This window comes from Ranitomeya imitator, chromosome 1 (genome assembly GCF_032444005.1).
Source record: "Ranitomeya imitator isolate aRanImi1 chromosome 1, aRanImi1.pri, whole genome shotgun sequence".
Taxonomy (NCBI): domain Eukaryota; kingdom Metazoa; phylum Chordata; class Amphibia; order Anura; family Dendrobatidae; genus Ranitomeya; species Ranitomeya imitator.
The window spans coordinates 609,455,456-609,482,818 of record NC_091282.1 but is presented as its reverse complement, the minus strand read 5'-3'; the positions used below and the strand labels follow the sequence as shown (position 1 = coordinate 609,482,818).

The 27,363-nt window shown below is 47.1% G+C and overlaps 2 protein-coding genes across 6 annotated transcripts in view; both read left to right on the top strand.

The window, feature by feature from the left end:
- Positions 1-6,620, top strand: part of SCAMP3 (secretory carrier membrane protein 3) — a 36,796-nt gene extending 30,176 nt beyond the window's left edge. Inside the window, exons 3-9 of the mRNA XM_069769251.1 lie at positions 3,370-3,507; positions 3,626-3,746; positions 4,169-4,297; positions 4,374-4,533; positions 5,533-5,634; positions 5,722-5,842; positions 6,016-6,620. Of these exons, the coding sequence (XP_069625352.1) occupies positions 3,370-3,507; positions 3,626-3,746; positions 4,169-4,297; positions 4,374-4,533; positions 5,533-5,634; positions 5,722-5,842; positions 6,016-6,159 (915 nt within the window). The 3' untranslated portion in view covers positions 6,160-6,620. The remainder of the gene's footprint in view (positions 1-3,369; positions 3,508-3,625; positions 3,747-4,168; positions 4,298-4,373; positions 4,534-5,532; positions 5,635-5,721; positions 5,843-6,015) is intronic.
- A 736-nt stretch (positions 6,621-7,356) lies between these two features.
- Positions 7,357-26,736, top strand: ENTREP3 (endosomal transmembrane epsin interactor 3). Of its 5 annotated transcripts, XM_069769184.1 has the most exons (12): positions 7,368-8,679; positions 15,980-16,036; positions 16,554-16,664; positions 16,748-16,873; positions 16,995-17,102; positions 17,186-17,343; positions 17,415-17,514; positions 22,999-23,083; positions 23,438-23,986; positions 25,368-25,436; positions 25,721-25,962; positions 26,220-26,736. In XM_069769184.1, exons 1-12 carry the CDS (start codon positions 8,461-8,463, stop codon positions 26,391-26,393), a joined length of 1,998 nt encoding a protein of 665 aa, XP_069625285.1. In that variant the 5' UTR covers positions 7,368-8,460; the 3' UTR covers positions 26,394-26,736. The 5 variants fall into 5 exon arrangements, with proteins under 5 accessions (XP_069625300.1, XP_069625285.1, XP_069625309.1 ...); XM_069769199.1 differs by lacking the exon at positions 16,995-17,102 and having other exon boundaries at positions 7,357-8,679; XM_069769208.1 differs by lacking the exon at positions 16,995-17,102 and having other exon boundaries at positions 7,370-8,577.
- Positions 26,737-27,363: the final 627 nt, after the last annotated feature.

Genomic DNA, 27,363 nt, shown 5'->3' with positions numbered 1-27,363 from the left:
TGTCATTCGGAAATCAAGGTGCCAGAGTCTGGAGGAAGACTGGGGAGAAGGAAATGCCAAAATGCCTGAAGTCCAGTGTCAAGTACCCACAGTCAGTGATGGTGTGGGGTGCCATGTCAGCTGCTGGTATTGGTCCACTGTGTTTCATCAAGGGCAGGGTCAATGCAGCTAGCTATCAGGAGATTTTGGAGCACTTCATGCTTCCATCGGCTGAAATGCTTTATGGAGATGAAGATTTCATTTTTCAGCACGACCTGGCACCTGCTCACAGTGCCAAAACCACTGGTAAATGGTTTACTGACCATGGTATTACTGTGCTCAATTGGCCTGCCAACTCTCCTGACCTGAACCCCATAGAGAATCTGTGGGATATTGTGAAGAGAAAGTTGAGAGACGCAAGACCCAACACTCTGGATGAGCTTAAGGCCGCTATTGAAGCATCCTGGGCCTCCATAACATCTCAGCAGTGTCACAGGCTGATTGCCTCCATGCCACGCCGCATTGAAGCAGTCATTTCTGCCAAAGGATTCCCGACCAAGTATTGAGTGCATAACTGAACATTATTATTTGATGGTTTTTTTGTTTGTTATTAAAAAACACTTTTATTTGATTGGATGGGTGAAATATGCTAATTTATTGAGACAGGTTTTTTGGGTTATCAGGAGTTGTATGCCAAAATCATCAGTATTAAAACAATAAAAGACCTGACAAATTTCAGTTGGTGGATAATGAATCTATAATATATGAAAGTTTAATTGTAATCATTACATTATGGTAAATAATGAAATTTAACACTATATGCTAATTTTTTGAGAAGGACCTGTATATCTATAATATATGAAAGTTTAATTGTAATCATTACATTATGGTAAATAATGAAATTTAACACTATATGCTAATTTTTTGAGAAGGACCTGTGTATATATATATATATATATATATATATATATATATACATACATATTATATATATGTATATATATATACAGGTCCTTCTCAAAAAATTAGCATATAGTGTTAAATTTCATTATTTACCATAATGTAATGATTACAATTAAACTTTCATATATTATAGATTCATTATCCACCAACTGAAATTTGTCAGGTCTTTTATTGTTTTAATACTGATGATTTTGGCATACAACTCCTGATAACCCAAAAAACCTGTCTCAATAAATTAGCATATTTCACCCATCCAATCAAATAAAAGTGTTTTTTAATAACAAACAAAAAAACCATCAAATAATAATGTTCAGTTATGCACTCAATACTTGGTCGGGAATCCTTTGGCAGAAATGACTGCTTCAATGCGGCGTGGCATGGAGGCAATCAGCCTGTGACACTGCTGAGATGTTATGGAGGCCCAGGATGCTTCAATAGCGGCCTTAAGCTCATCCAGAGTGTTGGGTCTTGCGTCTCTCAACTTTCTCTTCACAATATCCCACAGATTCTCTATGGGGTTCAGGTCAGGAGAGTTGGCAGGCCAATTGAGCACAGTAATACCATGGTCAGTAAACCATTTACCAGTGGTTTTGGCACTGTGAGCAGGTGCCAGGTCGTGCTGAAAAATGAAATCTTCATCTCCATAAAGCATTTCAGCCGATGGAAGCATGAAGTGCTCCAAAATCTCCTGATAGCTAGCTGCATTGACCCTGCCCTTGATGAAACACAGTGGACCAACACCAGCAGCTGACATGGCACCCCACACCATCGCTGACTGTGGGTACTTGACACTGGACTTCAGGCATTTTGGCATTTCCTTCTCCCCAGTCTTCCTCCAGACTCTGGCACCTTGATTTCCGAATGACATGCAAAATTTGCTTTCATCAGAAAAAAGTACTTGGGACCACTTAGCAACAGTCCAGTGCTGCTTCTCTGTAGCTCAAAAGTGGCTTTACCTGGGGAATGCGGCACCTGTAGCCCATTTCCTGCACACGCCTGTGCACGGTGGCTCTGGATGTTTCCACACCAGACTCAGTCCACTGCTTCCTCAGGTTCCCCAAGGTCTGGAATCGGTCCTTCTCCACAATCTTCCTCAGGGTCCGGTCTCCTCTTCTCGTTGTACAGCGTTTTCTGCCACATTGTTTCCTTCCAACAGACTTACCATTGAGGTGCCTTGATACAGCACTTTAGAGTGTTTAGAGTTAATTAGTTGATTCAGAAGATTAGGGTAATAGGTCGTTTAGAGAACCTTTTCTTGATATGCTAATTTATTGAGACAGGTTTTTTGGGTTATCAGGAGTTGTATGCCAAAATCATCAGTATTAGAACAATAAAAGACCTGACAAATTTCAGTTGGTGGATAATGAATCTATAATATATGAAAGTTTAATTGTAATCATTACATTATGGTAAATAATGAAATTTAACACTATATGCTAATTTTTTTAGAAGGACCTGTGTGTGTGTGTATGTCCGGAGATAAGTGACGTCAACAGTGTCCAGTGTCTGATTGGTTGCCGCCTGCTGCGAGCGACCAATCAGAAACGTGCCGTACTGTGACACACTCCGCCCGCCATTTTGGTGTGATTTTTGAATTTTTATCTCACAGCAAGTTTCTACTGCGTGGAGGCGGGCCCAGTGACGTTGCTCTTCAAGCTCCTGCCGAATTTCGTCAAAAAAATTATAATACCATTTACCAAAACTATATATATTTAGTTGTGAAGTGGTTCAGTGACATTTTCACACCAATTTTGAACTTTTGTTTGGTGTTTTCTCCATATACTGCCTATTATTTTTGTTCTTTCTTACTATTATTTATTAATTGTATTATTCTTACATTTGAATAAATAAAGTATATATGGATTCTAGACTCCCGATTCTTTAGAATCGGGCTGCCATCTAGTATATATATAATCATACACTGCCTATAGTTCTGGATTGAATCTGAATTTTCTTAGTTTTGTTCCTTTTTTTGTTCTGTAAACCACTCCTGAAAGCCATATGCTACCAGAAACCATGTGTCCGATATACATACACACAAATTTATTGTTATATATTCCATGTGTTGGAATTGTAGGCGTATGTATCTTATCGGTTCTCCAATAGCTGGCCTATTAGTGGTAACAGCCCGTGTCCTCATCCGTTAATCGACAGCCAATCGTGTAATTGTCCTGATGACAGGGGGCAGCAGAGGGCTGTTTGTGGCAACAAGGTAACAGGGTGGATTATTATTAATAATAATAATAATAATAATAATATTTATATGGATCTGTGCAATGTCCAAGGTTGGGGATCTTTGATAATTGGTGGGATCTATGTGATCTCTCCAGTGTCCGTCTTTTGACCGTGAGGTACAAGTGTTTGGAGCCCTTTTCACCCGTATGCTTCTCAGCTTATCGTTTACAGAGATGTGTTTTGACGTTTCAGGTGCCTCCTCCTTACCACGAGCCGTCAGGCCAACCAGCTGCCACAATGCCTGCTGCTACATTTCAGCCGCCTGTCACTCCTGCTCTGATGAAACAAAGTCCCACTGAACCGAAAAACTACGGCTCATACGGGACTCAGGTAGAGGCCCAGACTAATGATATAGAGTCGCATTATTTCCTAGTGTGTCCTCTCTGATGGACAGTTTTGTTGGCATCTTTGCTGTTTTTTAAACATTTTTCTTAATGTACGTTTAAAGGAATCTACAGCTGCAGCAACAGCAGATTTACTGCGCCGCCAGGAAGAGCTGAACCGCAAGGCTGAAGAGCTAGACCGGAGGGAACGGGAGCTACAAAATGCAGCGCTTAATGGAGGCACATGTATGAGCATAGACTTTACTTTATAGTTCTGAGGGTCTTGTGATGATGCGGGTACATGGAGGGCAGCAGGGATGTGATCACTCTGCTGGGAATGGGATCGGCTGTGCGGCAGAGATTGCAGGTTTCTGGTCTGAAATGATGCAGCTGGAGGTTGAGGATCTTGGTGAGACAGTTGTGGGACACAGAGGATTATAGCAGTGTGTTGGATACGGACAGGTCGGGGCCAGTTTGCTTCTTGTTTAGGCTATGGTATTGCGTATCGGCTACGTCCTTTATCCTATAGTCCGGGTTTGTGCCATTACAGGGCTTGGCAGCTTGTTGGTGGATGCTTCTCATTATCTAGGATTACTTTGAACATTCTCTCTCTCTCTCTCTCTCTCTCTCTCTCTCTCTCTCTCTCTCTCTCTCTCTCTCTCTCTCAGTGAGACAGAACAACTGGCCGCCGCTTCCAGCATTCTGCCCCTTGAAGCCTTGCTTCTACCAGGACATTGGTGTGGACATCCCACAAGAGTTTCAGAGGACGGTGTCAATCATGTATTATTTGTGGCTTGGTGAGTGTAATCTGTGTATGAGAATTCTCATTTTATCTTCTTCCTTTTTATGTTTTTTTTTCCCTCTCTATTCCAGTTAGCGCAGGAACGCTGCTTCTGAATTTCCTTGCCTGCCTCACGTTGTTCTGTGTAGACGCAACTGGGGGATCTGGTTTTGGCATGTCCATTCTCTGGCTCATCCTTTTTACACCGTGCTCGTTTGTTTGTTGGTACAGACCTTTGTATAAGGCTTTCAGGTAAAGTGTCCACACTTTTCCATAACCTACTTGTCCTCGCTAGATGACAAGGAGTCTCTTTCAGCCTTTCCTGCTCCACCTCTCTAGATAAAGAGCCTGTTGCTGCTCCTGCTAATCCTCTCTAGACAAGGAGCTTGTCGCCTCTCCTGCTCCTCCTTAGATGAGGAGCCTTTTTCAGCCTCTCCTGCTCGTCCTCTTGCGATAGCAAGCCTCTTTCAGCCTCTCCTGCTCGTCCTTTTGCAATAACGAGCCTCTTAAAGCCTCACTGGACATTGAGAGGAGGGCTAAAAGCTAAGAACATCCTATTCGTTGAGGTTATGGATCCTAGGTTTCTGATCTGTAAGCATTGGCTTCACAATGTGTAGGGGCCTTATTCTGCGTTTTTGGTTTATTGGCAGATGTCTGAGAACCAATACCTCCATTTACAATCATGTCTCCCTGTGTGTTACTCAAATCATTGGCTCATGTAGAAAGGTGATCGTCCTTTGCAGAATTGGCAGTGTTACAGTGTAATGCAGCTGCTCTTCCAAAATGCCAAAGGCGAGATAGATCGCTATATATAAGATATTAAAGATCCTTTTCATATCCAACTGAACTAGTGATGGCCTATGTGACGATTGTCACAGAGTTCCCAGCTCTTGAGAGAGCACTAAAATCTCTTGGTGGGCGGCTCCACTCTCGTCTCGCTGGCGGCTCCACGCTCGTCTTGCTGGCGGCTTCACACTCGTCTAGCTGGCCGCTTGGTGGCTCCATGCTCGTCTCGCTGGGCCGGCACAATATACAGTGTCTCTCAGTCCAAATACCATCATAGCTCTTAGGGCTGTTGAGTCAGTAAGCCAAACCTCCAACTCCTCAATTTTCATGACACAAATTCCACCAAAATGGGTTCCGACTCCAACTCCACATGGCTCTGAGAAGCATTTATATCACACACTGCTGGTCTTTTCAGTCTGACCAGCCCCATGTAATGTTTTGTCTTTATCGGATTTCTCTCCTCAGGAGCGACAGTTCTTTCAACTTCTTCCTGTTCTTCTTCATCTATTTCGTCCAGGACATTGTGTACGTGCTGGAGGCGGTGGGGATATCCGGATGGGGCTTCAGGTACTGGGTTTGGCACGTCAGATCTCCATCTGCTCTCGGGGTGTGCAGGATTGTTACCGATCTTCTCTGGTCTCTGTCCTTTCCTAGTGGCTGGGTGTCTGCTTTCACTGCTCTGAGGCTAGGTTATACTGGAACCTCAGTATTCATGATGATCGTCGCCGTACTCCTCACTGCCATCGCTGTCATGGGCATCATCATGCTGAAGAGGGTGAGTAGGGAGTATGGAGTCTGGGTGTGGTGGGCCCAATCTTCCAGACGGCAGGTACTGGAAGGCATGTCTATGGCCGCTCCCATGTATAAGATATTAATCCTAATACTTCTATGTAATTGCATGAATATACTTGAGGTTGTTGGTTTGTGACGCCTTCAGTTTCCCCTCAGATTCACTCCATTTACCGCCGGACTGGTGCAAGTTTCCAGAAGGCGCAGGAAGAATTTGCTGCTGGTGTGTTCTCCAATAGTGCAGTGCGTACAGCAGCCACCAACGTAGCAGCGGGGGCTGCGCAGAACGCATTCAAGCCTTAAGATGGAACATGAGCGGAGCGCCATCTATCTGCCACATCCCCCGCACTGTCGGACTGTACTGCGGCAGCTTGTCCCAAGGCTGACAGCCGACGCTCTGTGCTGGCCGCCATCCATTAATGCTTGTGTGTCTGTATTAACACAATGTTGTCAGAGCTGAGTGTTACACTGTACAGGGGGAGCGTGCAGGTGACACTGATCTGGTTGTAATACGTGCTTCCCACCTGCCAGGCCATAGCACCTTTCCACTCAGGATGAACCCTCCTCTGCCTGTGAAGGGCTCTTCAGTAAATGCCGGTTGTCCCTGTGAAGATGGGAGGGGGATGCATGCCTCATGTTTACATGTATGTTCTGTTATAGGGGTAATGCATGTCGTCGCGGATTGTTCCCCACCCACATGATGTTGGCAAGGGCTCAGATCTGCCCACCAGCTGATGCCAAATTAAACCATTTTATGAAGCTGATGACGCTTTGTCTCTTTCCGTTCAAGCTGAGGTCTGGAAGGGAATCACACCCCATCATTTTTGCGCCTGTCCCTGGTAGTGCAGCTATTGGTGCAGATAATTTCTGACATCTTTCACAATGTGGCATTTCCCCGCACGGCGCGGTGACTGCCTCCTCCCTTCGGGCAGGCTCCTCACTCAGCTGCATGGGAGGAGGTGGTGCCGACTGCTCTTGGCGCAGAAGCTGTTTAGGAATATGAGGCATTAATAAAAGATGAGTTTGACGTTCATTTCCTTTTTGCTGCCTGAAACCCGAGCAGACGTCCAGGATCCAGATAAAAGGGTTCCATTAGAATACTGGTCCGCAGGGGGATGGGGGATGGGAGCAGAGCCGTAATACGCCTCTTATTTCTGGATATCTTTTGCGTCAGGCCAGCTCGAGTCAGTATGCTGAGGAGTGTTAGCTCTTCAGTCAAGGACTTTTAAATCCGTTTGTATAACACATCTAATCCCCATAATCCAAAATGGAGGATTTCTCTGGTCGCAGCCACATATGTCAGTTTCCCAGGGAGTCCTGTGGTCTTGTCCTTTCCAGTGGATCACTTCATTTTCAGCTGGTTAGTGGGAGCTGAAGACAAGTCTGATTTGTACAGCATGTGAAAGGTTAATGCTTACTGTCCCTTTAAATGTGTGACATCACAGGCCCCCCACCCCCATGCAGACTACATTTCCCAGCCTGCCTTGCTGTATAGAGGGGAGGGGATCTGCGCAGTACTGCAGCTGTCAGAATGCTGAGCAGATGCCAGAGGAATATTTCTGCAGCTTTGCTCGGGTTTGAGTTCCCCGTTGGATAATCCATCCCCTGCTGCTCCGTGATACTGCTCACGGACATCTCAGTGTGCTGGGTCCCAGATTCTGCTGACGGACATCCCGGTGTGATCGGTCTCGGATTCTGCTGATGAACATCCCGGTGTGATGGGTCTCGGATTCTGCTGACGAACATCCCGGTGTGGATCAGTGCTTCCACTAACACTTCTGAAGTCTAAGTGATGGCCTCCCCTCCTCCAGCACACATGATCTCAGGACCCTAAAGGGTGGACTTCTACCTTTTGTGAATCATTGGAGCCTGGGGTCATGCTACACTTTTAAGTCTTCTGGTCACCACTCTTGTTTTCTTCAGAATCCAGAGCGTCTTCACTATTGGATTCATTCTCTCAATCTCATCCATTCAGAACAGAGCATTTTCCAGATCTCTGCTTTCAGCCATTCATCCAGATGTCATTTTTCAGCCTTGCCTACACAGTTGTTTCTGTAGTGTCAGTCATTATTTGGGGGCATCATTTTACCGGTATCTGTAGTGCAAATCTCCTGCCCCACCATCTCATGGTCTCAGATTTGGTTAGGTCCTGTCCCCTGCAGTGTGAAGTTTCCTGGGGTCAGAGGTTTGTGGGCTCTGCTTTGTGATGACTCCAGCTTGTCATATGGGACCTTAAATTGGGGGCTATGCTGAGACTGATCTGGTAATGTGGATAACCACCGCTTTCTCTGGTTCTGCCTTGACTTTGCCAGGAGTGTGTTGTGTGAAGAGCGCCCATCCATTCTGGCTTCTTGAGTCGTTTGCATGCCTGTCCGCTGCTGCGTTCTCAGACAAATGAGCCTAAAATTCCTTCTAAATCCTCTAAATGTTTAATCATCTGTGGAATGACTATCCTAAAATGCACACTGAGCATTAGGGGTTAATCGCTCTCTCCGGTGAGGATTGTGTTCTGCAGATAGATGCACCGACTGAGCACCTCTTTGAAGCCCCTGTTATGGTAGATGGGTCTCCTGATGAGCGCTGAAATTGGAACCCTGTGTAGTGATGCCTTCCCCAACAGATTCCAGCTTTTCTCTCACTGGACGGACATCCCGCAGCCTTTCCCAGCTGAGGCTACACCGGGCTTGGACACATGTGCTGCTAGCGCTGGGCTTTGTGCAGGTGATTCTAGGGGTCCTAATAGTCACCTTCAGTCTGGTCACGGCATCCATCACCACAAACGCCAAAATCAAACATTCATGTCCGTCTTGGGCTGGATTCTCTGTAAGTTGTGGTTATGTTTCTTGTATGTCTCAGGTGGGCAAATATATTATTTCTGCCTTCCCCCAAGCATTGCTTATGATTAATCAACGTTGGGGTCTATGAATAATTGGGTGTGCACAGTCCTGACCAAACAGTGTGGAGCATGAACACAAGTGTTATGAATGGAAGATGTGTGGAAGGCATATCCGAGCTCCGGTCGGGTAAGAAGAGCTTAGAATTGGACGAATGTTTCTTGTTTCTGAAAGATGAAATGAATCGGGTGTCGCTCAAACCTGTATGTGTATGGGGGGATGTATTGTTAGTAGAGAGAAGGCCAGGTGTTGCGCACACCTGTATGTGTATGTGTTATGTACTAGGACTCGAGCGAAGGCCATGTGTTGCTCATACCTGTATGTGTATGGGGGGGATGTACTAGGGGTAGAGAGTCCAGGTGTCACTTGTGTATGGGAGGGATGTATTAGGAGTAGAGAGAATGCCAGGTGTCGTTCATACCGGTATATGTATGAGGAGATGTATTAGGAGTAGAGTGAAGGCCATGTGTCGCTCATACCTGTATGTGTATGGGGAGGGATGTAATAGTAGAGGCTAGGAGTCGCTCATGTGTATGGGGGGGGATGTATTAGGAGTAGAGAATGCCAGGTGTCGTTCATACCTGTGTGTATGAGAAGATGTATTAGGAGTAGAGGGAAGGCCATGTGTCGCTCATACCTGTATGTGTATGGGGGGATGTACTAGGGGTAGAGAGTCCAGGTGTCACTCATGTGTATGGGGGGATGTATTAGGAGTAGAGAATGCCAGGTGCCGCTCATACCTGTATGTGTATGCGGGATGTACTAAGGGTAGAAAGGCCAGGTGTCGCTCATACCTGTATGGGGAGCATGTACTAGGAGTAGAGAAGCCAGGTGTCGCTCATACCTGTATGTGTATAGGGAGGATGTACTCGGAGTAGAGAGAAGGCCAGGTGTTGCTCATACCTGTATGTTAATGGGGGGATGTATTAGGAGTAGAGAGGATTCGAGGTGTTGTTCATACCTGTATGTGTATGGGGAGGATGTAGTAGGGGTAGAGAGAAGGCCAGGTGTCACTCTACCCTTTGTACATCCTCCCCATACAGGTATGAGTGACACCTGGCCTTCTCTCTACCCCTACTACATCCTCCCCATACACATACAGGTATGAACAACACCTCGAATCCTCTCTACTCCTAATACATCCCCCCATTAACATACAGGTATGAGCAACACCTGGCCTTCTCTCTACTCCGAGTACATCCTCCCTATACACATACAGGTATGAGCGACACCTGGCTTCTCTACTCCTAGTACATGCTCCCCATACAGGTATGAGCGACACCTAGCCTTTCTACCCTTAGTACATCCCGCATACACATACAGGTATGAGCGGCACCTGGCATTCTCTACTCCTAATACATCCCCCCATACACATGAGTGATACCTGGACTCTCTACCCCTAGTACATCCCCCCATACACATACAGGTATGAGCGACACATGGCCTTCCCTCTACTCCTACTACATCCTCCCCATACACATACAGGTATGAACAACACCTCGAATCCTCTCTACTCCTAATACATCCCCCCATTAACATACAGGTATGAGCAACACCTGGCCTTCTCTCTACTCCGAGTACATCCTCCCTATACACATACAGGTATGAGCGACACCTGGCTTCTCTACTCCTAGTACATGCTCCCCATACAGGTATGAGCGACACCTGGCCTTTCTACCCTTAGTACATCCCGCATACACATACAGGTATGAGCGGCACCTGGCATTCTCTACTCCTAATACATCCCCCCATACACATGAGTGACACCTGGACTCTCTACCCCTAGTACATCCTCCCTATACACATACAGGTATGAGCAACACCTGGCTTCTCTACCCCTAGTACATCCTCCCCATATACATACAGGTATGAGCGACACCTGGCATCTCTACCCTTAGTACATCCCATACAGGTATGAGATGCCAGGTGTCGCTCATACCTGTATGTATATGGGGAGGATGTACTAGGGGTAGAGAAGCCAGGTGTTGCTCATACCTGTATGTGTATAGGGAGGATGTACTAGGGGTAGAGAGAAGGCCAGGAGTCACTCATACCTGTATGTTAATGGGGGGATGTATTAGGGGTAGAGAGGATTTGAGGTGTCGCTTATACCTGTATGTGTATGAGGAGGATGTACTAGGGGTAGAGAGAAGGCCATGTGTCACTCATACCTGTATGGGGAGGATGTACTAAGGGTAGAGAGGCCAGGTGTCGCTCATACCTGTATGTATATGGGGAGGATGTACTAGGGGTAGAGAAGCCAGGTGTCGCTCATACCTGTATGTGTATAGGGAGGATGTACTAGGGGTAGAGAGAAGGCCAGGAGCCAGGAGTCACTCATACCTGTATGGGTAGGATGTACTAAGGGTGGAGAGGCCAGGTGTCGCTCATACCGGTACGTGTATGGGAAGCATGTACTGGGAGTAGAGAGAAGGCCAAGTGTCGCTCATACCTGTATGGGGAGGATGTACTAGGGGTAGAGAGAAGGCCGGGTGTCACTCATACGTGTATGTTAATGGGGGGATGTATTAGGGGTAGAGAGGATTCGAGGTGTCCCTCATACCTGTATGTGTATGGGGAGGATGTACTAGGGGTAGCAAGAAAGCCATGTGTAACTCATACCTGTATGGGGAGGATGTACTAGGGGTAGTAAGGCCAGGTGTTGCTCATACCTGTGTGTATGGGGAGCATGTACTAGGAGTAGCTAGAAGGCCAGGTGTCGCTCATACCTGTACGTGTATAGGGAGAATGTACTAGGAGTAGAGAAGCCAGGTGTCGCTCATACCTGTATGTGTATAGGGAGGGTGTACTAGGGGTAGAGAGAAGGCCAGGTGTCACTCATACCTGTATGGGGAGGATGTACTAAGGGTAGAGGGCCAGGTGCCGCTCATACCTGTATGTGTATGGGGAGCATGTACTAGAGGTAGAGAGGCCAGTTTTTGCTCATACCTGTATGTGTATGGGGAGCATGTACTAGGAGTAGAGAGAAGGCCAGGTGTCGCTCATACCTGTATGGGAAGGATGTACTAGGGGTAGAGAGAAGACCAGGTGTCACTCATACCTGTATGTTAATGGGGGGGATGTATTAGGGGTAGAGAGGATTCGAGGTGTCGCTCATACCTGTATGTGTATGGGGAGGATGTACTAGGAGTAGAGAAGCCAGGTGTCGCTCGTATGTGTATAGGGAGGATGTACAAGGGGTAGAGAGGCCAGTTTTCGCTCATACCTGTATGTGTATGGGGAGGATGTACTAGGGGTAGAGAGGCCAGGTGTCACTCATACCTGTATGTATATGGGGAGGATGTACTAGGGGTAGAGAAGCCAGGTGTCGCTCGTATGTGTTTAGGGAGGATGTACAAGGGGTAGAGAGGCCAGTTTTCGCTCATACCTGTATGTGTATGGGGAGGATGTACTAGGGGTAGAGAGGCCAGGTGTCACTCATACCTGTATGTTAATGGGGGGATGTATTAGAGGTAGAGAGGATTCGAGGTGTCACTCATACCTGTATGTGTTTGGGGAGGATGTACTAGGACTAGAGAAGCCAGGTGTCGCTCATACCTGTATGTGTATGGAGAGGATGTACTAGGGGTAGAGAGGAGGCGCGGTGTTGCTTATACCTGTATGGGAGATGTATTAGAAGTAGAGCAAAGGCCAGGTGTCACTCCTACCTGTATGTGTATGGGGGAATGTACTAAGAGCAGAGAGGCCGTGTGTCGCTCACACCTGTATGTGTGTGGGGATTGCACTAGGTGTAGAGAGAAGGCCATGTGTCACTCATTCCTGTATGTGTATGGGGGATGTATTAGGGGTAGAGAGGAGGCCTAGTGTCGCTCACACCTCTGTGTATAGGGGTATGTACTATGGGTAGAGAGAGATCCAGTATGTGTATGGGGGGGGGGGGGGGGAGTATGTACTATTATGTATTATGAGTAGAGCGAAGGCAAGGTTTTGCTCATAGTTGAATGTGTATGAGGGGATGTACTAAGGGTAGTGAGAAGGCCATGTGTCGCTCATTTCTGTATGTGTATGGGAGATGTATTAGAAGTAGAGCAAAGGCCAGGTGTCCCTCATACCTGTTTCTGTATAGGGGGGTGTAATAGGGTTAGAAAAAAGGCCTGGTTGTGCTCATTCTTGTATTAGGGGTAGAGAGAAGGCCAGGTGTCACTCATTCCTGTATGTGTATGAGGAGATTTGCTACGGGTAGAGAGAAGGCCAGGTATTGTTCATTCCTGTAAGTTTATGGGGGATGTAATAGGGTTAGAAAAAAGGCCTGGTGTCGCTCATTCTTGTATTAGGGGTAGAGAGAAGGCCAGGTGTCACTCATACCTGTATGTGTATGGGGGGATGTACTAGGAGTAGAGAGGCCATGTGTCGCTTATTCCTGTATGTGTATGGGGGGGATGTATTAGGGGTAGAGCAAAGGTCAGTTGTCGCTCATACCTGTATGTATATGGGGGGATATAATAGGGGTAAAGCAAAGACCAGGTGTCGCTCATACCTGGATGTATTGGGAGTAGAGGGAAGGCCAGGTGTCACTCATACTTGTATGTGTATGAGGGGATGTACTAGGGGCAGAGAGGCCAGGTGTTGCTCACACCTGTATGTATATGGAGAGATATACAACCCCTGGCAAAAATTATGGAATCGCCAGCCTTGGAGGATGTTCATTCATTCAGTTGTTTAATTTTGTAGAAAAAAAAAGCACATCGCAGGCATGGCACAAAACTAAAGTCATTTCAAATGGCAACTTTCTGACTTCAAGAAACACTAAAAGAAATCAAGAACAAAAAATGTGGTAGTCAGTAATGGTTACTTTTTTTTTAATCAAGCATAGGGGAAAAATTATGGAATCGCTCAATTCTGAGGAAAAAATTATGGAATCGCCCTGTAAAGTTTCATACCCAAAAATAACACCTGCATCAAATTAGATCTGCTCTTTAGTCTGCATCTAAAAAAGAGTGATCACACCTTGGAGAGCTGTTGCACCAAGTGGACTGACATGAATCATGGCTCCAACATGAGAGATGTCAATTGAACCAAAGGAGAGGATTATCAAACTCTTAAAAGAGGGTAAATCATCACGCAATGTTGCAAAAGATGTTTGTTGTTCAGTCAGCTGTGTCTAAAACCTGGACCAAATACAAACAACATGGGAAGGTTGTTTAAAGGCAAACATACTGGTAGACCAAGGAAGACCTCAGTGTCAAAACTGGAAACTTCAAGCAATATGTCTCCAAAACAGGAAATGCACAACAAAACATATGAGGAACGAATGGGTGGAAACTGGAGTCAACATCTGTGACCGAACTGTAAGAAATCGCCTAAAGGAAATGGGATTTAGACAGAAAAGGATCAATTGAAAGGATGTTTGGGGATGATGAAATCATTTTTCAAGATGATAATGCATCCTGCCATAGAGCAAAAACTGTGCAAACATTCCTTGAAAAAAGACACACAAGGTCAAATAGTCCAGATCTGAATCCAATTGAAAATCTTTAGTGGAAGTTGAAGAAAATGGTCCATGACAAGGCTCCAAGCTGCAAAGCTGATCTGGCAACAGCAACCAGAGAAAGTTGGAGCCAGATTGATGAAGAGTAATGTTTGACACTCATTGAGTCCATGCCTCAGAGTCTGCAAGCTGTTATAAAAGCCAGAGGTGGTGCAACAAAGTACTAGTGATGTGTTGGAGTGGTTTTTTTTGTTTTTCATGATTCCATAATTTTTTCCTCATAATTGAGTGACTGCATAATTTCTCCTCTATGCTTGGTTAAAAAAAAGTAACCATTACCGACTACCACATTTTTTTGTTCTTGATTTCTTTTAGTGTTTCTTAAAGCCAGAAAGTTGCCATTTGAAATGACTTTAGTTATTTGCCATGTCTGTGATCTGCTTTTTTTCTACAAAATTAAACAACTGAATGAACATCCTCCAAGGCCGGTGATTCCATAATTTTTTCCAGGGGCTGTATTAGGAGTAGAGAGAAGGCCAGGTTCCGCTCATACATGTATGTGTTTTGGGGGCTAGAGTAAGGGTAGAGAGAAGGCCAGGTGTCGCTCATACCTGTGTGTATGGAGGCATGTAATGGGAGTAGAGAGTAGGCTTGATTTCACTCCTATATATGTATGGGGGGATGTATTAGTAGTAGAGAGGAGGCCAGGTGTCGCTCATACCTGTATGTGTATGGCTGATGTTCTAGGGATAGAGAGGGCATGTCGCTCACACCTTTATTTTTATAGGGGGACCTATTAGTAGTAGAGAGGTCAGTTGTCACTCATAACTGTTTGTATGGGGGATGTACTAGGAGTAAAGAGAAGGTCAGGTGTTGCTCATACCTGTATTTGTATGGGGGGATGTATTAGTAGTAGTTAAAAGACCAGGTGTCTTTTATGTGTAAAGCGGGATGTATTAAGGGTAGAGAGAAGGCCAGCTGTCGATCACTCCTGTATGTGTTGGAGGGGATGTATTAGGAGTAAAGGAGCCAAGATGTTGCTCATACCTGTATGTGTATTGAGGGATGTAATAGAAGTAGAGAGAAGGCCAGGTGTTGTTCATACCTATGTGTGTATATGGGGATGTACTAGGAGTAGAGCGAAGGCCATGTCGCTCATACATGTTTGTGTATGGGGGATGTACTAGGGGTAGATAGAAGGCCAGGTGTCGCTCATACCTTTACGTTTAGGTGGGATGTACTAGGGGTAGATAGAAGGGCAGGTGTCGCTCATACCTGTACGTGTTTGGGTCATGTACTAGGGCTAGATAGAAGGCCAGGTGTCCCTCATACCTGTATTTGTATAGGGGGATGTACTAGGAGTAGAGCGAAGGCCAGGTGTCGCTCACACTTGTATGTGTATTCAAGCTGTCTGCGGATTTAGTTATGATGGATGCCATATTTTTCCGCTGTTTAATGCTGTCGTGACTTTGATGTTCTGCTGACATTTCCATTTATTGACCTATTGTACTAATTCAATTTTCGAGAATTTTTCAGACTCTTATTCTAACATTGTCCCTTTTTCCTTCTTTTCTGTAACCTCGATTCATCCTTCATTTATTGCATCATCTTCATTTCCTCCATCACTGAGACTCATCTTCTCCTTATGGTGGTCTTGTACCTGTCCCCAATTCTCTCTTGTATCTCACAACACCTGACTGTGGTCTCGGCTCTGCACCATTGCTTTCTCCTTCTTCCCGTATACTTCTTTTTCCGCTCTTCTCCTCCTCTTGCTGCTCAGTTGGCTGTTTCAGGCCTTATTGGCTGCATCTCATGGAAAAAGCCGATCACTCTGGTGGTAAGTACGGATCATTAGGCCGCAGGTTGGGGCTAGTTCACAATGATCATGAAGAAATGCTCAAAAGCGCTTTCAATCTGAGGAACACTGGGTCACATGATGGGTTGAGAAAGTGCTTGTTTCATATAATGGTGCTGCCATCTTACTTAAAATATAATACAGGGTTGAACACGTTCATGGGCTCTCCCTTGTCAGTATGTGCACACACTAGGGGATACTGATTAATTCACACATTAGGTTCTGAGATGAGACCGCATATGAATAGTGCCAGTAACATATTTTATGAAGAAACGGGCACTGGAGCGTTGGGGTTAGTGCATTCTAGAGAGCTGGTGCAGCACAAGAGCAGTCCGGCAGATGGGAGATGGAGGTTTAGATAACAGTGGATATTAGTCTTCAATCACTTGCAGAACGCGGGTAGGGTGATATTTAGGTGCGGACATACAAGGCGGTGTGGCAGTGTATACCAGTATAATGAGTAGTTTGCTGACAGTGCTGCTGCTGAATCATTTTTCAGGTGACGGCGTTCACGCTGGTCAGTGCCCTGAGTGTGATGCTCAGCCTGGCTGGTTCCATTCTCTCCTGCCAGAACGGACAGCTAGTGAAATCCTTTAATTCCTGTAAAAAGGTGAGTGCCCATGCTGCTTTCTTCTGTCTTTATACCTAGGCTCATTGATTCGCATCTCCCATTTCCTGCCGTCTATTATTCAGGAAAACAACTGGTGTATTTGCTGCCATCCAGTTGGCCAGCAGGAGGCGCTGCCTGACTGCAGAGAGCTGGAGAAGTTGACACTGTACCCCAACCACCAGTGTGACAGTATTCGCGTGGCACTGAAGGTGGGTGACTGAAGGTGGTATGCTATCCGTGTCTTGCCTTTCCTCCTCTGGGTGACCTATCTAGACTGGTGTCCTTTTTTTGTTGGCTGTCCAGTCATCTACTGACTATTCTCTGTCCTAGGACCTGTTGTTTAGTGTCTGTGGCCTCACCATCTTTTCCACCATCATCTGCACCTTGTCCGCTGTCATCTGCTGCATTCAGATATTCTCATTGGATATCACCCATGTTGTAAGTTCTGTGCCGCATGTGCAGACGCACAGACGTTGGGTGCAGGTGCTGGTCCTGTTCACACGTCTGGTTTTTATCCAAAGCTGGCACAGCAGAGATCTACTTCTATCAACCTTGAGTGCTTCTCTCAAGAGGTGATCCTGCAGCGTATGATGGAGTGTGAGGAGTTTGTGCCCCCTGTTCCTCCACCGCCATATTACCCACCAGAATACACCTGCAGCTCGGAGACTGACGCACAGAGGTAGGGGAAGAAGGCACGGGGGTTTAGACTATTATCACCACTAGTAATAATCACTTCTCTAATCTCTACAGCATCACATACAATGGGTCCATGGACAGCCCCATCCCTCTCTACCCTGCAGACTTCCCACCATCCTACGAAAGCGTCATGGGGATCAGGGAGGACAGCCAGGTGTGAGGGGCGAGAAGGGGGTGTGACAAGATGGGAGGTGCGAGAAGGGTGTGTGACAAGATGTGAGGGGCGAGAAGGGGGTGTGACAAGATGTGAGGGGCGAGAAGGGGGTGTGACAAGATGTGAGAGAAGGGGTGTGACAAGATGTGAGGGGCGAGAAGGGGGTGTGACAAGATGTGAGGGGCGAGAAGGGGTGTGACAAGATGTGAGGGGGCAAGAAGGGGTGTAACAAGATGAGAGAGGTGTGAGGGGCGCAAGAGGAGGTGTGACAAGATGTGAGCAGGGGAAGAGGGTGTGTGTCAAGATGTGAGTGGAGCGAGAGCAGGTATGACCAGATGTGAGTCGGGCGAGATCAGGTATGACAAGATTTGAGACGTGACAAGATAAGAGGGGGTGTGACGGGATGTGATAGGGGCGAGAATGGATGAGATGTGAGAGGGGCAAGAATGGGTGTGACAAGATATGAGCTAGGAGGTGTGACAAGATGTAAGGGGGCGAGACAAGTTGAGAGGGGTGTGTGACAAGATGTGAGAAGGGGTGTGACAAGATGTGAGGGGGGGTGTGACAAGATGTGAGAGGAGCAAGAATGGGTGTAACAAGATGGTGTTATTGGCGCAAGAGAAGGTGTGAAAGAGATGTGGCAAGATGTGAGCAGGGCAAGAGGGTGTGTGTCAAGATGTGAGTGGAGCGAGAGCAGGTATGACCAGATGTGAGTGGGGCGAGATCTGGCATGACCAGATGTGAGACGTGGCGAGATGAGGGGGTGTGATGGGATGTGAGAGGGGTTCAAGTATGTTGTGAGGGAGTATGACAAGATTTGAGAGGGGCAAGAAGGGATGAGATGAGATGTGAGAGGGGCAAGAGGGGGTGTGACAAGATGTGAGAGGGGGTGTGACAAGATGTGAGAGGGGCAATAAGGGGTGTGACAAGATGTGAGAGGGGGTGTGACAAGATGTGAGAGGGGCAAGAAGGGGTGTAACAAGATGAGAGAGGTGTCAGGGGCACAAGAGGAGGTGTGACAAGGTGTGAAAGATGTGGCAAGAGGGTGTGTGACAAGATGTAAGAGGGGCAAGAAGGGATGTGACAAGATGTGAGAGGGGATGTGACACAATGTGAGAGGGGGGTCTGAAGATGTGAGAGAGGCGAGAAGGGGTGTAACAAGATGAGAGGTGTGAGGGGCGCGAGAGGAGGTGTGACAAGGTGTGAAAGAGGTGTGACAAGATGTGAGTGGGGTGAGATCCGGTATGACAAGATGTAAGCGGGGCGAGAGCAGGTTTGACAAGATGTGAGGGGGGGCATGACGAGATGTGAGAGGGGGTGTGACAAGATGTGAGAGGGGCAAGAAGGGGTGTAACAAGATGAGAGAGGTGTGACAAGGTGTGAAAGATGTGGCAAGAGGGTGTGTGACAAGATGTGAGAGGGGTGAGAAGGGGTGTGACAAGATGTGAGGGGGCAAGAAGGGGTGTGACAAGATGTGTGAGGGGCGAGAAGGGGTGTGACGAGATGTGAGAAGGGGGTGTGACGATGTGAGGGGGCGAGAAGGGGTGTGACAAGATGTGAGGGGGGCGAGAAGGGGTGTGACAAGATGTGAGGGGGGCCAGAAAGGGGTATGACGAGATGTGAGGGGGTGTGACAAGATGTGAAAGGGGCGAGAAGGGGGTGTGACAAGATGTGAGGGGGCAATAAGAGGTGTAACAAGGTGTGAAAAAGATATGGCAAGATGTGAGCAGGGCAAGAGGGGGTGTGACAAGATGTGAGAAGGGTGAGAAGGGGTGTGACAAGATGTGAGAAGGGGGTGTGACAAGATGTGAGGGGGCGAGAAGAGGTGTGACAAGATGTAAGAAGGGGTGTGACGAGATGTGAGAAGGGGGTGTGACAAGATGTGAGGGGGCGAGAAGGGGTGTGACAAGATGTGAGAGGGGGTGTTACAAGATGTGAAAGGGGCAAGAAGGTGTGACAAGATGTGAGGGGCGATAAGGGGTGTGACAAGAAGTGAGGGGGGTGTGACCAGATGAGAGGGGGGGGTGACAAGATGAGAGGGGGTAAATATAATCAAAGAAGAAAAAGAGCCAAAAAGAACGTGCACACCTGCTACAAAATATATAGCAAAATATAGAATACATTTTATTACAAGCAAAGACACCATACAAATATAAAACCAATTAAAAAACTGTACCAAAGTACACAACACCCCCCATATAACAGCCTATGCAGGAAATACGAAATCTGCAAAAAACACGCTAAATATACTGTACTAATAAACACCTTGTTCACAAGAAATACAATATGAGGTATACCAACATGAATGTTTATAACAAAAGATACACAGACCAAGCCCTCTAAAAAAACACACACGCACTATGGGCTTCTTCCAGATATAGGTGGGTGGGCCAAAGGACCACATTCCCACCTTTATCGGCTTGTCCTCATTATACTATACTAGATGGCAGCCCGATTCTAAAGAATCGGGAGTCTAGAATCCATATATACTTTATTTATTCAAATGTAAGAATAATACAATTAATAAATAATAGTAAGAAAGAACAAAAATGATAGGCAGTATATGGAGAAAACACCAAACAAAAGTTCAAAATTGGTGTGAAAATGTCACTGAACCACTTCACAACTAAATATATATAGTTTTGGTAAATGGTATTATCATTTTTTTGACGAAATTCGGCAGGAGCTTGAAGAGCAACGTCACTGGGCCCGCCTCCACGCAGTAGAAACTTGCTGTGAGGTAAAAATTCAAAAATAACACCAAAATGGCGGGCGGAGTGTGTCACAGTACGGCACGTTTCTGATTGGTCGCTCGCAGCAGGCGGCAACCAATCAGACACTGGACACTGTTGACGTCACTTATCTCCGGACATTAGCTCCGGACATTAGCTCCGGACATTATCTCCGGACATTAGCTCCTGACATTAGCTCCGCACATTAGCTCCGGACATTAGCTCCGGACATTAGCTCCGGACAAAGCCACAGAAGTTGGCACAAATTGCAGGAAGTAGTATTCTAGGCAATTATATATTAGATATATAAAGCGGACACTTGCTTAAGTGTACCACTTTCCCTGACAAAGCTGCTCTTTAGCAGTGATACGTGTGGGATCTTCCCACACCCCACATTTTGGCCCTGATAAGCCTGGGTGTTTTGTGGACTATTTTCCTTGCTGCTTTCACTTTTCAGCATTGCACAGTGTTTCCTGCTCTCTCTGTGGTCCACATTTTTTTGCCAGATACATGACCGGGCTCCAGGTTGTCTTCATTGCCGGATTTACTTGAGCTTCTCTCTACTCTCTGTGGTTCCCAGGGTTTATTTGCAGGCTCGTACTTTGCGAGATTTAACTCATTTGCAGCATTCCTTTCACCCTTTCAGGGCCACCAGCATATTATATATGTGTACACGCTATATGCCCTTTCATTTGTTTTCATTTAGGACACATATAGGGACGCCTATAGAGTGTGTGTGTGTGTGTGTGTGTGTGTGTGTGTGTGTGTGTTTTTTAGAGAGCTTGGTCTGTGTATCTTTTGTTATAAACATTCATGTTGGTATACCTCATATTGTATTTCTTGTGAACAAGGTGTTTATTAGTACAGTATATTTAGCGTGTTTTTTGCAGATTTCGTATTTCCTGCATAGGCTGTTATATGGGGGTGTTGTGTACTTTGGTACAATTTTTTTAATTGATTTTATATTTGTATGGTGTCTTTGCTTGTAATAAAATGTATTCTATATTTTGCTATATGTTTTGTAGCAGGTGTGCACGTTCTTTTTGGCTCTTTTTCTTCTTTGATTATATTTGCTGCTTTCATGCCTAATGTAGCACCCTGTTACCTCATTATATACTTGCTTATATTCTAGTGGTGCACCCGCCACTATTCTTATTTTAAGATGTGAGTGGGGTGTGACAAGATGTTAGTGGGGTGTGACAAGATGTTAGTGGGGTGTGACAAGATGAGAGGGGGGTGTGACAAGATGAGAGGGGGGTGTGACAAGATGAGAGGGGGGTGTGACATGATGAGAGGGGGGTGTGACAAGATGAGAGGGGGGTGTGACAAGATGAGGGGGTGTGACAAGATGAGAGGGGGGCGAGAAGGGGTGTGACAAGATGTGAGGGGGTGTGACAAGATGTGAAAGGGGCAAGAAAGTGTGACAAGATGTGAGGGGCAAGAAGGGGTGTGACAAGATGTAAGCGGGGATGTGACAAGATGTGAGAGGAGGTGTGACAAGATGTGAGATGGGCGAGAAGGGATGTGACAAGATGTGAGGGGGGTGTGACAAGATGTGAGAGGGGCAATAAGGGGTGTGACAAGATGTGAGGGGGGCCAGAAAGGGGTGTGACAAGATGTGAAAGGGGCGAGAAGGGGGTGTGACAAGATGTGAGGGGGCAAGAAGGGGTGTAACAAGATGTGAGGGGGCAATAAGAGGTGTAACAAGGTGTGAATGATATATGGCAAGATGTGAGCAGGGCAAGAGGGGGTGTGACAAGATGAGAGGAGTGAGAAGGGGTGTGACAAAATGTGAGGGGGCAAGAAGGGGTGTGACGAGACGTGAGAAGGGGGTGTGACAAGATGTGAGAGGGGGGTGTGACAAGATGTGAGAGGGATGTGACAAGATGTGATATGGGCGAGAAGTGATGTGACAAGATGTGAGGGGGGTGTGACAAGATGTGAGAGGGGCAATAAGGGATGTGACAAGATGTGAGGGGGGTGTGACAAGATGTGAGAGGGGCAATAAGGGGTGTGACGAGATGTAAGAAGGGGGTGTGACAAGATGTGAGAGGGGGGTGTGACAAGATGTGAGAGGGGATGTGAAACGATGTGAGAGGGGGTGTGAAGATGTGAAAGAGGCGAGAAGGGGTGTAACAAGATGAGAGATGTGAGGGGCGCGAGAGGAGGTGTGGCGAGAGTGGGTGTGACAAGATGTGATTGGGGTGAGATCAGGTATGACAAGATGTAAGCGGGGTGAGAGCAGGTGTGACAAGATGTGAGGGGGGGTGTGACAAGATGAGAGGGGCGAGAAAAGGGTGTGACAAGACGTGAGGGGCGAGAGGGTGTGTGATAAGATGTGAGAGGGGGTGTGACGATGTGAGAGGGGCGAGAGGGGATGTGACACGATGTGAGAGGGGGTTTGAAGATGTGAGAGGCGAAAAGGGGTGTAACAAGATGAGAGATGTGAGTGGGGTGAGATCAGGTATGACAAGATGTAAGCGGGGCGAGAGCAGGTGTGACAAGATGTGTGGGTGTGTGATGGGATGTGAGGGTGTGTGTGACGGGATGTTAGGGGGCGTGTGACGGAATGTGAGAGGGAGTGTGACGGGATGTGAGAGAGGTGCAAGTATGTTGTGAGAATGTATGGCAGGAAGTGAGAGGGGCGCGATAGGGCGTGTAGCAAGATGTGAAAGTGATGTGATGGGCAACTGGTCGCACAGTGTTTCCTGCACGTTTCTAGGTTAATTTTGTTTTTTTTGTATTTGCATAGGCAACATTATATGATGTTCAAGGAAACGAAGAGTCCTGCCCAAGCTTGTCAGACAGAATGGACTCCACTGGGCACAGTGGTAATGGTGAGTAGGCAGAGATGGCCACGGTGGTAACTGTGAGTGGTCAAAGATAGCAGAAACCGTGGTGCTAATGGTGAATGGTCAGAGATAACGGTGAGTGAGCATAGATAACAGAGAAGCCTTGGGGGTAATGGGGAGTTAGCAGAGATAACACAAGCCGTGGGGCTAATAGGGAGTGAGAAGAGATAGCTGAGAAGCCGTGGGCTAGTGGTGAGGGAGCAGAGGTAGGAGCAGGCGATATTGTGCCTAGTGACTTTACGACTGTATACTCTGCACTATGTAACTGTCTGTTGTACTCTCTGTTCAGATATGAGGCCTCTGGCCGCACTCTCTGATCACAATCCCACTCTGTTGCAGAGGACAGCAGCCCCTCTGAAGACTCTGTGCTGCTGGAGATACAGGGCCCTGCTGGATCCGTGGGTTATGTCCAATATCGCTTCATCAAGCGCAGCCGGGCCGACTACTGTCTGAGCGCTGACTGTGGGCAGTGTGGCCTCCACCAGCAGAGCCCCACTGTTAGCCTGCAAGGGCCTTTTGAGGAAGTGGCAGTTCCTCGTGCTAAAGGGGTGCGCTCCTTCTCGTGCTCCACCTCCAGTGACTGTCCCGAGGCTCCCACACATGCAGCCAGTGGGGCCACGCGGAGCTGTAACAGGTTGGAAACCATTGGCTGCACAGTGGGTCCTTGTTTCCCAGAATTACGTGTAAAAGCAAAGGCTTCACATGAGAGGGATGCAAAGAGAGGGTCCGGATGCTCTCTACACCACAGCACTTCCTGCCAGGTTCCCGATTGTCCCCATCGCAGGTACAGCGAGAACACCCGGCCCAAAGCTTTGTCCATGGATGTCACCCCAAGACTTGTCATCCGCTCACACAGTGACCCAGGGATTTCCTCACTGCTCAGTACAGGTGAGCTGCCGGCCTCCTCCTCCTCAGTTCCAAGACAACCTGTCAGCACCATCTGGTGATGTAGACATGGCTGTAATAGCACCAAGATACTGATTACACAGATACCTTTGGTGCAGAAATCTGCTCTGTGGTTGTCCTGTAATCAACATTTGAAGTTTTCTGCTAGAAATTTGTTAGCATTCGGTGCACAGGGGCAGGACCGTGCATTGGTGTTCTCCACTTTGTGATCCCCGGCTCCTTCGCCTGCCTCTGGTATGTTATCCCCAGCCTGCTTTGCATCTGTGATCCCGGCTCTTCCGCCTGCGTTCCATCTGTGATCCCCAGCATCAACGCTTTCTTCTGGTCTGTGATCCCCGGCCCCTTCGCTAGACCCCAGCCTACGATCCCTGTCCTCTCCGGCCTGCCTCCTGTCTGCAATGCCCAGTCTTTCAACCTGCTTCTGGTCTGCGATCAATGGTCCCTCCGCCATTCACTGTCCGGAGAATCATTGATCGAAGGGGCGGGCTCACAGATCAGAGGCAGAGCGGAGGAGCTGGGATTATAGACCGGAGGGCTGGGGATCACAGACTACAGCAGGGGTCCCCAACCTGTAGCTCGGGAGCCACATGTGGCTCGCGGTCCCATGAATTGTGGCTCGCCGCTGTCTGTCAGCTTGGTGCATTAGTTCCAGATTTAGTAAACTGGTATGAAGAGCACATCTCAAAATGGTGAACTTTGTGAGTAGCCCTGCACAGAAGAGCAGATCTGTGTACACATCTACTGGCCTTGGGGGTTTAGAGATGATTTAAATATGGTACGCTGGAGACAGGATGATACTACTGGTCAGAGAAGGTGCTTGAAGATCGATGTGACTGTGTTGGGAGTGCGTGATGGGATAATGCTGAATATGGTGGGGTGTGGTGGGAACCCCTGGAACTTGGTATACTTCTTCAGGGTGATGTGTGGAAAAGCTTTGGTTATCATTACACCCGTAATGGGGGCTTTGGTTACCACTACTGTGAGAGGGACAGGAGCTGAATGTGGCTCTCAAGGTCAGAAATTTTAGGAACCACTGGACTAGAGGCAGGTGGAGGGGCTGGGAATCAGACAGGGAGGAAAAGATCCAGTGCATATTCTTGCCCCTGTGCACCAAAATGTGTTTAGCAGAAAATGTCAAATTGTGAGTAAAGCAGAACCACAAAGTGTATCACAGCGCCATTACAGCCGTGTCTTCACATCACAAGTAGGTGCTGACAGGTCCTTTTTTAGGAGTCTTTACCTACAGGGACACGTCAGACAATTCACCACTATAATGTAGATGTGCCACAGCATGGCGTCGTCTGTGCTGGTGTCATGTCTAGGCCACGTTATAACATATTTCTGTTCATATTTTCCTTCTCAGATTTTGGGGTTCCCAGTTACTCCAAGGCTCTAAATGAAGACAATGTCTCGATTGCATCTGCGTATACAGGTCAGGGGCAGTATAGAATTGACGGAGTTATAATCCCGGGTAGATTTGACAACCAGAATACTGGCATGAGAGCTTAGTGCTCTGAATGTGGCACATGATGAATTCTGCTCGTGTCATTCTACCGTTCAGAAAGCCGTTATTGCTGTAAAGCTGTATTGCTGTATATTCCTTTTTACTTCTCTTCTCACCACTAGTTACTAATATCTTGTGTGTGGAGAACTCTTGTGATGGTGGGAGCAGGTGGATGGCGTGGCTCATTGTGACTTCTGCTTCTTACACTGCAGGACTTTGTGAAGGAGCCATGCTATACAGACACCATCCGCCCGGATCGCCAAAACTTCTACGCACTAATTCAGATGGTAAAAACAGAATCCATTTCACTCGCAAAACTGCTCAGCGACTTTCCAGAAGTGGAGCTCTGTCTTTGGGAGACCTGAAAGGAGGGCGTAATTCCCGAGTTCTTGTGGCCAGATTTCTGAATAGATCTCGACGGAGTCTGAAAGATGGAGGAGACAATTCCAAACCGGTAATGCCGTCTGTAACCATGTCCACGCTGGGGCATGATCTGGTGATTGTGTCCCCTCATGTTAACAGGTAGCAGAGGAGACCTTGAAATACCAGTGAGAGACATATGGCTACGTTTGAGCGATTAACTAGGTCTCTGATTCGTATTTTTGCCTTTACCAATTTTTCTCTCCTGCTTGTTCTGTGACCTCTTGTGTTGCTCAGTGTGCTCCTTTCATTTCTTGGTGTAACAAGTAGCACCATTTTGTCACTTCACAGCCTCCGAAAAGTCCCCTGTCCTTGGATCATGATAGACGTCAGGTTGGGACCCCCATGCAGAGTTGTGGAGACCTCAGTTCTACTTCTTCCCTGCGCCGTCTTCTGTCAACTAATCGGAGAGGAAACCAGCGACCTCACAGCATGAATGGAGTACATAAGGAGAGCCCTGAGTAAAGAGATTGCTCACCTAGAGACTAAATAATCTATGTTTGATACGGTGACATATAGGTGACGCACTCCGTATGTCTCGCAGACCACCTCAAAAGATAAAAGCACAAGTGACCTTACAGCACAAGCAGCCACACTTTACGCTTGGACATTGGGGCAGGTTCTCCTCAGATTTCTTGCATGTTGATTTCTTGCTGAGCTCGCAATCACGCTTCATGCAGTGTAAGGGCTAACACTTAGCAGTCCTGTACCCGGCCCCTCAGTATTGTTGTGCCCGGTCTGATTGCTTCCGATGAAGGGAATATTTTGTGCAGAATTGTCATTTTCACTAAATTCCTCTGATGAACAATTCTTTACCTCGTGTCCATTTTTTGTGATAAGAATTGGAATAAGATTTCCAAGATTTCCATCACTAACAATAAGGCTTGCAATGTGCAAGTGGACCCACTTTGGAAGAGGATCAGCCCCTTGGGTGTGGCTGTTTTGGAGGTGATTTTTGCTTGTTATTTTGGGTTGATGGGAGGTTATCGGAGGTCTCCAGATGCTGAGCCAGCGATACCAAATCTTCTCCTCAAGGTAGCAGAGGCTTTCATGAAAACAGTACATCACCTACCTGGCCAGAGGATAAAGTCATGCTGTCCTCCTCGCGGAGTAATCAGACAGGCATCACAAGTCCTGCAGCCAGCTCCATACTGGGCCACAGTGTGGGATCTTCAGAGTTCTGACCTGGAGCAGGAGCTGGGTGGAACCCCATCATGGTCACCTAGACGAGCTGAACCGTGTGAGGCTGCTATCAAGACATATCGAGCTCAGAAGTCAGAAATGCTGCTGCAGGAGTGGTGAGAGGCCGGTCTGATCATCTGCTGCAGCACAATGTCCCAGAACTGGCAGGGGCTCTGCAGTGAGGACCTCCTAGGACCTGAAAAAAACCAAGCTTTTGTGCGAAGCTAAGCCTCACTGTGGAGACACAGGGGTC